At 36.6% G+C, this 14882-nt stretch overlaps 1 protein-coding gene and 1 long non-coding RNA gene across 3 annotated transcripts in view; one reads left to right on the top strand and one right to left on the bottom strand.

Annotated features, from left to right (window-relative positions):
- Window positions 1-12704, top strand: part of GRK4 (G protein-coupled receptor kinase 4) — a 39458-nt gene extending 26754 nt beyond the window's left edge. Inside the window, exons 11-16 of one of the 2 annotated variants that reach the window (XR_005601752.1) lie at window positions 2275-2364; window positions 2900-3108; window positions 3905-4050; window positions 4644-4781; window positions 6691-6813; window positions 8252-12704. Coding sequence is in view for 1 of the 2 variants with exons in the window: in XM_039550844.1 (XP_039406778.1) it covers window positions 2275-2364; window positions 2900-3108; window positions 3905-4042; window positions 4644-4781; window positions 6691-6813; window positions 8252-8305 (752 nt within the window). In the remaining variant the exon portion in view is untranslated. The remainder of the gene's footprint in view (window positions 1-2274; window positions 2365-2899; window positions 3109-3904; window positions 4051-4643; window positions 4782-6690; window positions 6814-8251) is intronic. The other variant, XM_039550844.1, reaches the window with a different exon arrangement.
- Window positions 10924-14756, bottom strand: LOC120409884. The gene is made up of 2 exons (XR_005601753.1): window positions 13174-14756; window positions 10924-12664 (listed from the first exon to the last, which is right to left on the bottom strand). It is a non-coding gene; the product is annotated as an uncharacterized LOC120409884 (long non-coding RNA).
- Window positions 14757-14882: the final 126 nt, after the last annotated feature.

Genomic DNA, 14882 nt, shown 5'->3' with positions numbered 1-14882 from the left:
TCTTGATTTAAGATCACTAAGACTTATATGGATTTGTTTTGTTTGTCTTTTCGTCAACTATGGAAACTGATCTGTTAGATGGGGGGGCCAAAATTTTACTTAGTAAACCAGACTGTTTAGACAGTAAGAATTCTGAAGTACTTCTGTTTTAACATTTCATCTAAAAGAGGTCTGATGGTCCCTGATGTATATGTGGCTGGAAAGAATCAAGGAAGTACAAACAATATGAAGAAATGTTTGTAGTCTTTTGTTTGTCAAAAGCCAAATTAATTCTCTTTAATGACTTTGTATTCAAGCCGTTACCAGAATCTTTTGAATTGACTGTAGAACATGTGCAGGAATTATCTTCTAAGCTGTGGATGAATATTACAACTTTGTTCTTGTAACTGCTGAGCATTTTAGTTAGGGAAAAATTGTTTTTGAAGTCATTAGCACAGTATTTTTTTTTAAGTCAGCATGTTCTGACTGATAAAATTTCAAAAAAGATGATGCCTGGCAGAAGTCACTTTCCAAGAGCTAAAGCTTTGCTAGACATCAAATGCATTCTTTAATTTTTCTCTCCAGCAATGTCTTGGAAAAGCTGAAGGCTTCTTTGAGGAAAAATGTAGCCTTGCAGGACTGCACTAGAATGCTTCCTCTCTGCCAGGGATATTTTGATCTAGTTCCAAAGAGCACAGAGGACTAATTAGAAAATCGCTTCAGGAGCTCAGAGCTTGCACTTGAAAAGGGGTTCATCAGATGTCAGGGAATACAAGAGCATCTGAATGTATTTAAAATAGCATTTGCTGCTCCAGAGAGTTTAGTTGTTTCCAACCAGTATATAGAGTGGTACTTGACTTTCTCCACTCTCTCTGTCTCTCCATCCACTGATTATCTAAGTACCTAGTATTATCATGTACCTAAGAAATTAATATGCTGTTAACTAATATTGATGCTGTAGAGCTTTTTGAATGCCAGAGCATATATGCACAAAGGTTACTTGGGCATTGGAATGGGCTACCCAGAGAGGTGATGCAGTGTCCACTCTTGGAGGCTTTCTAAGTAAGTATTTAAAAAGCCTTGGACTCTTTGGGATGCCTGCTTGCTCAGAAGGTTGTGCTAGAGACCTTCTGAAGTCCCTTCCAACGTGAATCATTCTGTGAACCTGTGGTGTTTCTGTGAACAGCAGTATCCCTGCCCTTATAACCAGTATTAGAAATAAGTGCGGGTTTTGCTCTTTTTCTGCAATGAGTCTTTCTACAAAATTGTTTTAAAATTGAATTGAAAATGTAATTGTCCTTTCTTCTGTCTAGACTTTTGTATTTTTATTAAGAAAGTACCTTATGTGTTTTTAAATTAAAATGTCAATACAATTCTTGCCTTGAAATGTCTTGAATGTGCTTGAAACAGTTCATGAGTCAATCTAACAAAGAACTGTAGTTGTCCATGGGAATGTAAGGGAGAGTGGGGTAGATTTATTCCCATTGCCCTGCTTGGACTGGTTCCCCACCGAGCAGTGCACAACAAACCAATCTTCTGCCAGATGCTTTCTGTGTTAGAGGTACGGCTGTAAAGGCCATGCGTGATAGGGGAAGGTCGTCAGCTTGAGAAATTTGGCTGATAAAGTGCAGTGGAAGCTGTTACCCACTTAGGAGTGATTCATGAGAAGAGGAAATCCTAGAACTGAACTGACATGTTACAATATAAATAATTCTGAGTAGGTTATTGACTGGGCTGCTCTTGATTTGGGGTGGGAATGGGGATAGCAATTCCAAATACTTGTGTTTGGCATTATTGGGGTACTTCTTTACAGGAAAACAAGCTCTCTCGGTACAGGCTACAGTTTTCTCACATTTGGAATAAATTGAGTAAATTTGGAAGTTTTATTAAGAAGTCAGAAAGCTAAGTGCTTGTGGTGGGTATACAGAATGGAAAAACACAAGTGTCTGATGCATGGATACAGAATCTGAAATGAGCATTTCTGATTGTCCAACAACAGCAGCCTATGCCAAAGCTAGGAATTAGAGTGCTTAAGAGCAAATTATTTTTGTATGACCTTCAGCAAACCAGTTATATCTGTGCCTCTCTTTCTTCACATTTTTAAGGAGGAGATAAGTAGAAATAAAACACTCCTTTCTAGTTAAGTTAAATAAACTTAGTGCTATGAGTAGATGAATGTTTTGATACTTTGCAGTGGGGTTTTTTATGAGGTGTGCAATAGAAATTTTATGTTTTAAAAGTGATAATACTGTATTATTTTTGCTGACTATGTATAATTTATTTTAACATAAATAGGACATATCAGGATTTCAGATCTTGGATTAGCTGTGCAGATTCCAGAAGGTGAGACTGTCCGAGGACGTGTTGGGACTGTTGGTTACATGGGTATGTATCCTTTGCTAGTTACATTTTGTCAGAAAATTTGCTTCTGTGAATATAAGAACTGTATTGGACCTGGATTAGTTACTAGACATGTTATGGGAAGAAGAAAGGTTATAATATGCATTTGTAGATGTTAGTAGTTAATGATAAGCCTACTGATAAACTTGAAAACTTAACTGAAAATTCTAGCTTTAGGCAGAACTTTAAGAAAATACCAGATTTTTTTCTGAGATTTGAAGAGACTTAGGGTCACAGGTAAACTGACAAATTACTGTGACAATACGTTTCTTTCCATGCTTTGGAAAACTTCATTCTCAGTTTGTAAACAGTACTGGTTTTAAGCATTAAAGAAGCAAAGTTTTTCTCTTGGATATAAACAGAGTTCTCAGTGTAGAAATTAAAGTTTCTTCAAAGTATGGCAGAGTCACACAAACATGTCTGGACAGAGCCCAAAGAGAGTACCTGAGACTTTTTCCAGTACATAAGTAGTCAATTTAAAGTGAAATGTCATGGATGTGTGTTTGTTTATGTTTTGTAGCTCCAGAAGTGCTCAAAAACGAGAAGTATACATTCAGTCCAGATTGGTGGGGTCTTGGCTGTTTGATTTATGAAATGATTGAAGGACAGTCTCCATTCAGGAAGCACAAGGAAAGGGTTAAACGGGATGAGATTGACCGGAGAGTAAAGGAAGACCAGGAAACATACTCAGACAAGTTTTCAGAGGAGGCAAAATCCATCTGCAGGATGGTGGGTGAAGAGACGTAGAGGTTTGAAAATTAAATTTCTAATCCTTTTAAAGAGACCAACTACTTTATTTTAATATCTTGAAAAATTTTCAAAACTGGATTTCTTAAACCTTCCTTTAGTTCACATGAAAGTTTGTGATTGTTCATGAACTGTTCAGTTATCAAACTTCAAGAATTCAGAACTTTTGCCATGAAAGATGAAGGAAAGCTGCATAAATTGATTATTCATCACATGAATGAAATGGTCTAGTACTGCTTGGACCACTTGTAATTATAGATGGAGTACAATAGCATGCTCAACTTGGATACTGCATGGGAACAAGTGGCAGAGTAGTACACAAGTTTCTTCACCTAAAACAGTATCTACAAGACAATGGCTTCTTTTTTTTTTTTTTTTTCTATCTTGCCTGTTCTTAAATTTATACAGAAAGCTTCACAAGTTTTCTGTATGAGTTTATGTGAGATATGTGCATTACTTAAGCCCATAGGAAAAAATATAAGTCTGTGTTTCCTGAAAGGAAAGCCTACTATAAAGTCTGTACTGTGAAGTCTAATCAACATGGCATCAATTAAAATATTTTTATGTAACTTTGGGTATAATATTCAAATGGTCTGCTTTTCATTACTGAAAATGTATTTGTTCCCAGAATGTTTTTGTTTGGGTTTCTAGTTAATTTTGATACATGATAAATTTATGTAATAAGAGGCCAAGTAGCAAAAAAGACATTGTATGTAGATTTTTTTTTCCAGTTGTGGGATTATATCATGGATCAGCTTTTTTTTCCATGTATTTGTAGTTACTTGCTAAAAATCCGGGGGAGCGACTGGGTTGCACTGAAGGAGGAGCTGCTGTTGTAAAGCAACATCCTATTTTCAAGAACATCAACTTCAAGAGGCTGGAAGCTAACATGTTAGAACCTCCATTCTTGCCAGATGTAAGTAGGTGAGACAGATTTGATTAGTATCTAAAAAGGCAAGAACTATCATAATTCTATGTCAGCAATCATATGAACTCCAGAGAAACCTTTAAAATTAGGTACATTGGCAGGAGAATGCCATTGTGGCTATTGATGACAACTAGTTGTTTTGTGGAATTTCATCTGAGATCACAAAACAATTTACAGTAGTAGTATTTCTCTAGGGAGCTTTGTAGCTGATTTCTTAGCCCTTAAAAGTCCACTTCCATAGCTCAGATGCAGAACAAATGAGGAATAGCTTTGAAGAAAATACTCCAGAGTTGAAAAGAAGGTGACAGAAGATGAGTGAATTGTGACAACCATTGAGAGATCCAGACAAGCTATTTCTGGTTTTGATATTTCTTTTCTGTTACTTGCAGGATGGGTGGAATTGCTCAGGTGCCTTATGAAGAGAGTCTTTTTATTTCTGTTTTATAGAATAGTGTAATTTGGTGATTAGCAATGAGAAATGTAAAATTGCAGAAGTTTTGCTCCCTTTTGCTCATCTAGGCAAAATAAAACCAAACAGAAAGTCCCCAAATCCAAAACTTTAATGAAGCAATCTTGTATTGTACTGCAGCCACGTGCCGTTTATTGTAAAGATGTCCTGGACATTGAGCAGTTCTCAACAGTAAAAGGAGTGAACCTGGATACCACAGATGATGACTTCTATTCCAAATTTGTGACGGGTTGTGTCTCAATCCCTTGGCAAAATGAGGTAATGTACATTTCATAGAAGCTTATTTTCTTGAGCACAGCAGCATAGAATATTTAATAAAAGATATAATTATACTGATTTTCTCGAGGAGATGTAAAGAAGTTTCTGCTTTAGACTTCTTTGCTGAGAGGCTTCAGAAAAAAGTTTCTTTTTAAAACATAGACAACTTGCTAGAAACTGAGATCTATGGTAAATTTGCATAAACAAAGTCTGGCATCTTGTCATCATAGGCACAGCTTACAGAACAGTGTTAGTATCAGTAGGACCACCTTTTTCTTGTTCTTCTGTCACATTATTCAGTATTGCTGGTCATAGCAGAGGAATGGAATGTTATTCCAAGTGTTCAAAAGCAAATAGGAGCAGTGCAAGCTGTTTGTGTATAGGCTGTGTATCAATAGAGTATCCAAGTGACAGTAATACAGAATTGCAGATTCACCTTTTTCAAAGTTTCAAAACAAACAGTTCAGTATCAGTTGAGTCAGACTTTCTCTTAAAAGTTTTTTCACGTGCCTAGTGAATGACTATTCTAGTATTCTGCACAGAGTACTAGAATTTTGCTGCTTCTGCGTGCAGTTCAAGTCCTCTTTACCATTTCAGCGAAGAGCACTCACTAACAATTACTTAAAATTGTAGTTCTTGTTATGAATGCCTTCCCCTCATTATAAGGTGTTTGTGACTTTCTGAAATTACTATTGTCTTGAATTCTACTAGTGTAGTTTCTCTTTCAGTATGATTGCATTTTATTTAAAGGTTGAACACAAAAGATGAGCAATTTCTGAACAATTTGGAGGAAAAAGTACATTCCCTTTTGTTTTCTTTTGCTTTTTTGCATTACATTAAGAAGGATATTTGAAAAGGTGTCATTTGACATAGAAAATTTTCACTGAGAAACAGTGAACCTTGGAGAAAGAAATATTTCCTATACTGTGTTGTAATTCTGAACTTCCAAATATGATCTAGTCATTACAAAATGCACTGCAGCTTAATAACTAACCTTGCAGAGAGGGATAAAGTTGGAAGTAGTTGTGGAATTCTTGCAATGGCAATTTCTTTTCTTCAAGGAAGAACTGCAGATTTCATTGTACATTTGTGCTTATTTTTTCTTTTAATTCATGTTACTGAAGTTTCCCTCAAATTTTTGCCTCTCAAGAATTTCTCTTGCCATACCATAATTTACTTGATGTCACAGTTTATAACACAAGCAGGCTGCGTTTCTTCTTACTCCTCTTTATGCCATCTCTCCTTCTACAAGGTATATTCATTTGGCTGCCTGCTGTTGTGACAGATGTGTACCGGTGGCACTTCCTGGTAAATGCCGACTAGATGTAGGCATTAGCCACTCCCCTGCTTCTGACCCTGCCTGTTGGTTACATTTTGGCATTCACTCTTCCTGCTGTCCTTTCTGAACCCAGTAACTGTGCTTTTATTTCTTCTGTTTCTGTGTACACAGACAAAGATCTTTTCAAAATCCCTTGCTTCTCTCCAAAGACCCATCTTCATTATATATTTTTTTTCCTCCCATGTCATGTTTAATAATTAAGTTCAGTCCAGGGCATATAGATACTAGATTTTTTTGGCTGGACTGTTCGGAAATGAACAGAATACCTGAAAGGAGAATAAGCTTCTTGTTCTAAAAACTTCTCTTTGTTGCATCATGAGCAGAAGAAAGACAAGAATGCAAAAAAAAGCAAGGGAGCACCTGACACTTACCTGAGTGATAGTGCTCTCACTGCTATTCTTTAGTTGGTTGAGTGCACAAGGAGAGTCAATGTCAGCTTTGTGCAGTGGTGTAGTTTGGCTGATGAATTTTTAAGTGGTAGGAGTACCCAGCCAGAGTAAATAGATAATACCTGGAACTTGTCTGAGAAGCTTTTATGGATATTTCATTTATATTTCATGTGTTTTAAAGATGATTGAAACGGGATGCTTTGAAGATATCAATGCATATGAAACTGATGGTACTGTGTCACCAGACAGAGAGAAGTCTCCAAAACCAAAGAGAGGCTTCTTTCACAGACTTTTTAGTGGAGAGGTAAGGGCATTTCTTTTCTTTCATAAGAAAATTAACTTCCATTCTTTTTTTTTATATGAATCTGTGATAGGAAAACCAAGTTGTTCACTGAATACTGAAACTAATGAAATCTGTTTTGTTACGGCTTTGCTCCTCCACCACATTTCCAAAATTATGGCAATCCCTGTAACTCCAGGAAGCTTTCCTACCTCAGCATTCTGTCTTCCTCTGGTTACCTGAGAAAAAGGTAGTGGGTTCTGTTAAAAGCTGTGCTATAGACCTTCCTTTGCTAAAGAGGTTAATTTGGGTCTTGCTTCTTATATATTTTACCATTTTTTAGTGAAAACTGTGGCTATGTCTTCAGAGATAACTGAGGCCCTGTGTAAAAACTAGTAATAAATAAGTATATAAGCAAGAATAAGTATATATCCAGTAAATAAGTAGAAATAACCTCAAAATAAATGAGAAGCATCACGAAACAAATGTTTAAATATCTTAGGTAGTTTAATGCCTTTACCAAAACAACAACATGATATATCTTTACATAGGTGATAATGCACAGCCTTTTCTTACACACAGACTTCTACTCTTTAGTAGAAGAATTTCTTGTTCAGAGAATTTAGTATTTACCACCTAGAAGACACATCATGTATTGTAATTGTCTACAGGAGGTAAGAAATAGACTATTTGTAAAGGTTTGCAGTTGAAGATGTTATATACAATTCTGCTTGCTCAGTGTGCCTGCACTTAGAGGGGAATTATCTTGAGAAGCTTGAGTATATTCCAATAGTGAACACTTCAGTAGAAATTACTTTTGCTTTCAAGCAGAAATGGAATTTTGAAATTGCTAGGTGCATATCGTTAAGTAACCACAGCAGGGCTGTGTATTAAAATTGCATGAAGAAATTTTTTGTCTTCAGCTGGCAATTCACCTTTCTAAAATGGTACAAGGGTAATGGAATGTATAATAGTACTGTTATTTTCAGTTCACCTTTTCAAATTCACTTTTCCTCCACTTTGAGTAATGGAATAGAAAGGATGGTTGAGTATACTAATAATCTCACATAGCTAAAATTAAAGCTTGTGTCTTACTGGAGTCTTTTCCAGCCAAAAATCAGCACGATTCATACTGTCCCAAGATCTGGTTGTATGTATTGAGAAAAAGTCCTAAAAAATGAACATGGTTTGAGAGTTTTCAGTTGGTTTTGAACTAATAGGACTGCAGTTAATTGTCTTGTGAAGTTGAAAGAAGGAAAGAACTTTAATTCAACTTGAACGACTTGAGATTTGGGGTTGAGATTGCTTTGGGAAACTCAAAGGAATCCACATTTAGTTAGGACGGAGTAAAATGTGCTGGAAAAAGACCCACTCCCCCCAGCCTTTCTGTGCCCCATAAAACATACAAATAAACAATAGTATCAGTTCTGCAGCTGAGTTGTCTGTTTGTCCTCTCTTGCAGGTCTGCTTTAAATCTGATTGCAGTGATGATGAGCAGGAGTCCTCCAGACTTTAAATCATTTTATGCTCATCAGAAAGGATGAGCAAACGTTAAATGTTTTATATCTCTGTAGCAAATTGTATTATATATATTTTTTATCTGAGTTCAAGGATTTTTGTACATTTGTACTTCATTTGTTTTAAGATGTATATTTTCACTAAAGCTTAATTGTACAAAAAGCAATGAGTGCCATTTGAGTGAGTGTGTTTCTGTATGTATTTGATTTATCTTGATTATTTTTTTCCCAGTGGAATGCATCTAGAAATACTAAAAGGATATTAAAGCACAGAGATAATATCTATGGCATCACTGTAACTTGACTTTGTATGCTCCTGGTAAAACTCTTCTTGATCATTAGGATCTTTATTAGCAGTTTCCTTAACTGTAGAATTGCTGTACTGATAAATTTAATAATTCTGGTGTTATCCAGCAGCATGGCAGTGCTATTACCTAATGTATCTCTCAAGCAACTGCTAAGGAAAAAAAAGGAAATCAGTGCACTGTGGCCAGCTATTAGGAATTGCTCTTTATTATCTGGCTCTGTAGATTCTCTTTCTGTATTTCTGTATAAAGAGAACTTTGAACATTTAGCTTAATCCTGTAACAAACAGAAGTATCCCATTCTTCTCTTTTCTATCCATCTTACACATCCTCTCCAGAGTTTCTGGGCATGACCCATGCAAGTAGACCTATGCCAAAATTTTATAACTATATTTTGAAAACTTTGTTGTCATTACTGAAATGATTTCTTTTTACCTGTGGGGACACAGTTTTATTTTATTTTCTGTAAATGAAATTGTTTTTAAGTCCATGTAGGATGTTATAGTTTTATAATGGGTTAAAAAACAAAGCATGGGCTCTTCTTACTAATGTCCTCTCTGCTTATGTTGTAATATGCAATGTTCTAGGGTTGACAGCGATCACTGCCACTGGGGGAAGGGCAAGGTAGCATTAAGTATTGAATTTAATTATGTAAATATATTTTTTCTTACAGTCTTTTAAAACAGAAACATTAAAACATGCCTTTAATGATTGCTTAATACAGCTGTGGAGCTGGTATTGAAGTTTGTTATGATTACCTGATGTTCATTAGTAAAACTGACAAAAGCTGCTTGAAAGCCAGGCAAGCTTCCATTCTTCTGGACTCACAGTAGGTCAGACCTTTTATTTTGTAAAGTTTCCAGTAAAACTATTAATCTGGGTATGAGAGTCAATTTAAAGAGCACATTTCATTAAGAGCTTCTTCTGTTTTCAAAATTGAGTTGGGTACTTGAAATACAATGGAATGCCCTTGGACTTGGAGACATGATTTTAGTTTCATATTTTGTTCTGTATTCTAAAGATTTGTCTCAACTGTGTATGCGTTTTTTTTCCTTTCAAATCTCGGGGGCACCAACCAGACCACACATATATTGTACACACAGAGCAACTGAATAGCCCCCCACTCAAAAAGGTCTCTCTTGTGATCTGCAGACCCACTGGAAGAAACTTCAGCTGCTTCTGAGAAACTCACAAGATATATTTGATATTCAAGCCTATCATCAGGTTTTAAATCACTGTATTTGGTCTCTAAAGACAAATTTTTAAATGGATTAGAACTTGAAATAATTGGAAAACCAGTGTGTTGCAGAACCCTACTGGGGCTCATCTGGTGTCTCTCTGAACTCATTCCTCTTGGCTACTATGCCACAGAAATGAGGAATGAGATTATTTTCCTGTGTTTTCAGTGCATTTTTCCTCCAGTCTAAAACAGCACACAAGACAGCAAAATTACTCTTTTAGAGAGTACAAAGGGAGAAACTGGCAGAAGGAGAGAGAGTTTGAATGAATTACTGGAAGATGGTCTGATGTAATAGTGAAGGGATGCGAGGCTTGACAGAAGTATCTGAAGTAAGGGTGTTGGCTAGAACCATTATGTGTGAGACAATGAGCTGGCAGTCTGACCTGACCCTCTTTATTTTGTACCACAGCAACAGAAGAACTCTAAAAAGATGGGAATGGAAAAATGGGGAAGTAACAAGTGTTTTATAAATACCTATGTGGTTGGAGAAGTCATCGTTTCTCTGATTAGGGGGTTTAAATTTGTAAGATCTTAGGCTTGCTGTTTTGAGGCAAAGGTGACTGTATGACCAGACATACAGGGTGACAGTCTGGATTTAATGTCTGTGTAGAGTAACTTGAAATTTGGGCAGGAATACCATGGACACAAGCTGAGTAATTTTTATTAAGAAAATACAGGAATTGGTTTTAACAAATTAAAAAAAAAATCAATCTGAAAGTCTGTTTATCATGTATTTCAAGTTTTCTTTCTGTATTGGATGGAGAGGAATCTTAACTAAAAAAAAAAAAAATCAACTTCTCTATTTTGGAATGTTGAGGCTTAACACATATTTTCCAGGAATCTGTGAAGAAAGAGGGTTAGATGAAAAGGGAAATTGTTCCTAAGAAGTGGTTATTTACATGTCCGCTTCTTTGGACGAAGGAACTCCTTGTAAAAAAGTGAGAATTTGTTTGTTTTTATGAAGTTTTACTTAGTTTAATTTCACAAGTTTTTTATTAAGCTCAGCATAGTACTATTGAATTCTTTTTGAGTGAGTACATGTTTGCAGGATTATGATCTAAAGTCCATTGTGTTTGGTGTTTGCTTTTTTTGTTTTTTTTTTTTAATTAGTTGATTGGTTCTTCCCCAGTAGGCTCAAGATGGCATTATTCTACCATAAATTTGTCCCTTTTGTCTAGAAATACAAGCACATAATAATGACTAGATCTTCTCTAATGTAAAACCCCTAAAAAATTAGAAAAAAACAAGGAACTGGAAGGATCAGCAATCAGCATAACTCTCCTTTCACGGTACATGGAGGGGAAGATGTTATGCTGTTGAATATAAGACGACTAATATTGGTTAAATGTCTTTACTGGAGTATTAGGAGCTTGGAGATGCATCTTGAAAGCAGGGAAAGGCTCAGGAGAGGGGAGAACACCTGAAAGCAAGGTATCATGGTGCGATAAATTTAACATGAACTTAGCTCTTGATTTTTTTTTTAGGACAAAACTGGGACAAAGAAGGGGGAAAGTAGCAGGTTGTGTTTACTGATTATGTAGCCTATTGCTTCTATGAAACTGTTTAGGGTGGGATGGGGCAAGCCAACATAACTTCTTGTAATTCAGCATGACTTCTTTCTCTAGACCCATGTGTTAGAAGGCTGTAATAGCAGTGAGACAATCCAATGTTCTACTGGTGCAAGCTCTGGAAAGACCTGTGGAATTCCATGGAGTTATTTGCGTGAGATCAACCCCCCTTTTCTGTGGCGTGTTTCCAAGCATTTGTGTATGTAAATCCTCATGTCTGTTTGTGTGTACCTCATAAATCTCTCTATTTAGCTCAAAATTCAGAAACGGTGAAACAATGTACCAGTGTCTTATTGTTTTACTTAATGCTTTTCAATGTTGTGACCAGCAGAATAGAATCTTCATGCCTCATGGTTGTTTTTTTCTATTAAAAAAGCTGTCAGCTTCCCCCTGCCCCCTGAGGTGTGTTCAAAATAGAGATGGTGTTGTTTCTCGATTATAACAACAACAAAACAGTCTCAGCTGAAAAAATGAGCACTTAAAAATAATAGTAAGTAGGAAAAAACCTGTGGTATTTCTGTAACAGCAAGAGCGTTATTGGCAAATCTTAGCCTTTAATAGCTGTTGTCTCTTTTTTTTTTCCCCAAATCATTCTTAAAACGGTAGTCCTGAATGTTTTTGAGTATGAAAGAGAATTATCTCTATATCAGAATAAAATAATCTAGTTTATAAATCAATGATAGAAGCTATTAAAACCAACTAACAATGCATTTTTAGAATGCACTTCAATTATTTTTCAAACTACACTGATGTAAGAATTTTTTCATTGCCATATGTACAAACAGAGAATACTTGTTTACAAGTTATTAAAATAAGTCAACAAAAGTAATATTTTTCTATGGTTTACAATTTAGCATTATATGAATTTAACATTGAAATTATCATCTTCATTTTAGTATAGATTTTCAGAATATTTTTTCTCTTTAGGAAGTGAAATTTGAATTATTGGAAAGTCATATTTACTTTGATTTGAGTTACTCGCCTGGCTTATTTTGGTGACGATGATGTCTCTTCTGCTGAATGAACAATTCTTTTTTATTTCATAATTGTTCTTGTGGTGTAACTTAAGTTTTGCACATGAGATGTAGGTAACTTTTTTTCATGATCCAGTTGTGTCCAAAACACCAGAATTCTTTCCAAGCATAGGAAGCTGACTGTTAAACGTGATGTGTTAGTTCCAGCATCTCCAAACCACTGACTGTTCTTGTGTGAGCTGTTTTCCTGGATGTTCTAGCATTGTAATTCCTGAAATAAAAGCAAAACACTGCCACATATCTCAACCACATGTATTACTGTCTAATGTGATTTATTTACCACGTCTATCGTGGTAGCTGGGATAGAAAAAAAAAAAAGGAAAATTGTAATTAAAAAAAAATTTGCAATTTCTTGAAGCAGAAAATGTCTATTGCATACTGTAAGTTTTTTTACCAATGGAAGATAGTCGAATCCAGGAAAAAGTGCCCCAGTTCTGTTGTACTGGCTCAATTGATACCTTATCACATGGTCTAGATCTAGATTCCTGCATTAATTTCCATGTGAAAAGACAGAATTATCAGGGATAGGCTGCTTTTCATTACCACGTTTATTGTAATTTTATAACATGAGTTGATGGACAAAGTTCCCAAATTCTCTACAAAAGAGCTTCCAATTAAATGACCTTAACAACGATACAACCGTGCTGTGACATATTGCAGATTATCCGTGCATATGCCAAACCACATGGGCCAGCAGTCTCATGGAGTAGTACCGATTACCTGCTGAATTGTTCATGGAAATGTGGGCCAAAGTAGGACTTCCAGATAGGGTGAAAAATACTCTTCACATGCTCATCCAACCTGTTCTTAAAAATATTAAATCAAGAGGTAATCTTAGAGGCAAGGTTAAGAGCATGTTTCTTTTTTTTTCCTACTGGAGGCTGAGATTAATTAATTGTCATCTCCCAAATTTCAGAAAAACTTTTAGGTATGCACTGTTACTTGTAGCTTCATTTTTCCTTAAGATAACGCTGACTTTACAAATATGCTTGTTCTCTAATCCTGGTTTGCTTTTTCTTGCCCCTTGCCTGTTGTACACCACTTTATTTTCCCCCTGCGGGTTTTTGTGGGGCAGATCAGTGACATGATACATGCAAAACCGTGGATCAGTCAATTTGGACTGGGAGAACCTACTGATAAGGTACTCACCCAAGAAAAACCTGATACCCTGAGTTATCTTCTAGTTAGCTCACAGTTAATGAGCCTCACAGTGCCGACAGAGCTCGGAAGGTCAGAGAGAACAAAGAGCAGCGAGCTTGTGGGCAGGCACTGCCTTGGCGCTCCTGCCGGTGAGTCAGCACCCGATAGGGGACTGGCACACGTTTGATCGAAAGCTTCAAAACAGCCTTGCAAGGGCTGACTTGGTTGGTGGCTTGTTTAATCTTTGATAAGAGCTTATTTCCTTTTTAAACGTGCTTAAGGTTATTTCAAGGTGTGGAGTGGCACATGCACAGTGTGTGCAGCATTCCAACACTGCTGTCAGGTTTTATCATGTATCAGTTGCTAAATAAAAAAATTAATGATCATCCACATGTTCCAGAGAAACGTTTCTGAAACGCTTATCATAAAATAATCGGGAAAAATACTGTTCTTACCTTAAAAGCCCACATATTGTAGCACTTCTATAATGAAATAAGGTTTTGCTTTAAGTTGCATTGCTTTCAGGACTAAGGATAGGTTTACTTTCAGAGGACTGTTTCAAATAGATTGTCTTTTATTAACATGCTAATGAAGTTAACTGGCAGAGCACTGTTCCAGTGAATATTTGGCAAGAATGTGATCTGTGACTTCTGTTGGCCTGAATATTCAGAGACATGAGCTTTGCTTCATTTGTTGATGTCTGCTATCAATAACCAAGTTGAATTACGGGAAATTTATTTTCTTAGAAGTCCCAAGAGCTGTTCTCCATTTTTATTGCTGGAACTAGTTTCACGTGTATGAGATAAGTTGAACTGCCAGTTCTTACCAGTTGTCATTTAAAGTCTGTATTAGCAAGTACATGTATTAAAATCAGTAGTTGTAACTGGAAACTTCACAATACTGTTGATTTTTTCTAAGTGTTCAGTAATGGAATCAATTATTTAAATATTCTATACTGTCTCTCTTGTATCCTGTATGTTCAATATGTGCATGCAAGAAGTATCCTCTGATAAAGCAAGTCCACACTCAGGAGAGGAGCGCTGAAAGGCCGGCACGTACGCTGCGAAGTTTTAAGTGTCCTGTTCCTGTAAGAGTCTCTCTGCAGCCTAAAATAAGACTGGAGTGCCGGTAGCGCCCTTGGCCGGCACTTGTGCTGAGGGGCCTGTCGCGTTACCTGCTGTGCACCCGTGACACGCGGGCACAGAGTGGAGGCTCTCGCCGGGCTGGGGCGGTCAGTGCGGTGCCGCTGCGAAGGCGGCTCCCCGCGCGGGGCGGTGCCGGGGGCCCCC

Source organism: Corvus cornix, chromosome 4 (assembly GCF_000738735.6).
Source record: "Corvus cornix cornix isolate S_Up_H32 chromosome 4, ASM73873v5, whole genome shotgun sequence".
Taxonomy (NCBI): Eukaryota; Metazoa; Chordata; class Aves; order Passeriformes; family Corvidae; genus Corvus; species Corvus cornix.
This window is presented reverse-complemented; position numbering and strand designations above follow the sequence as displayed.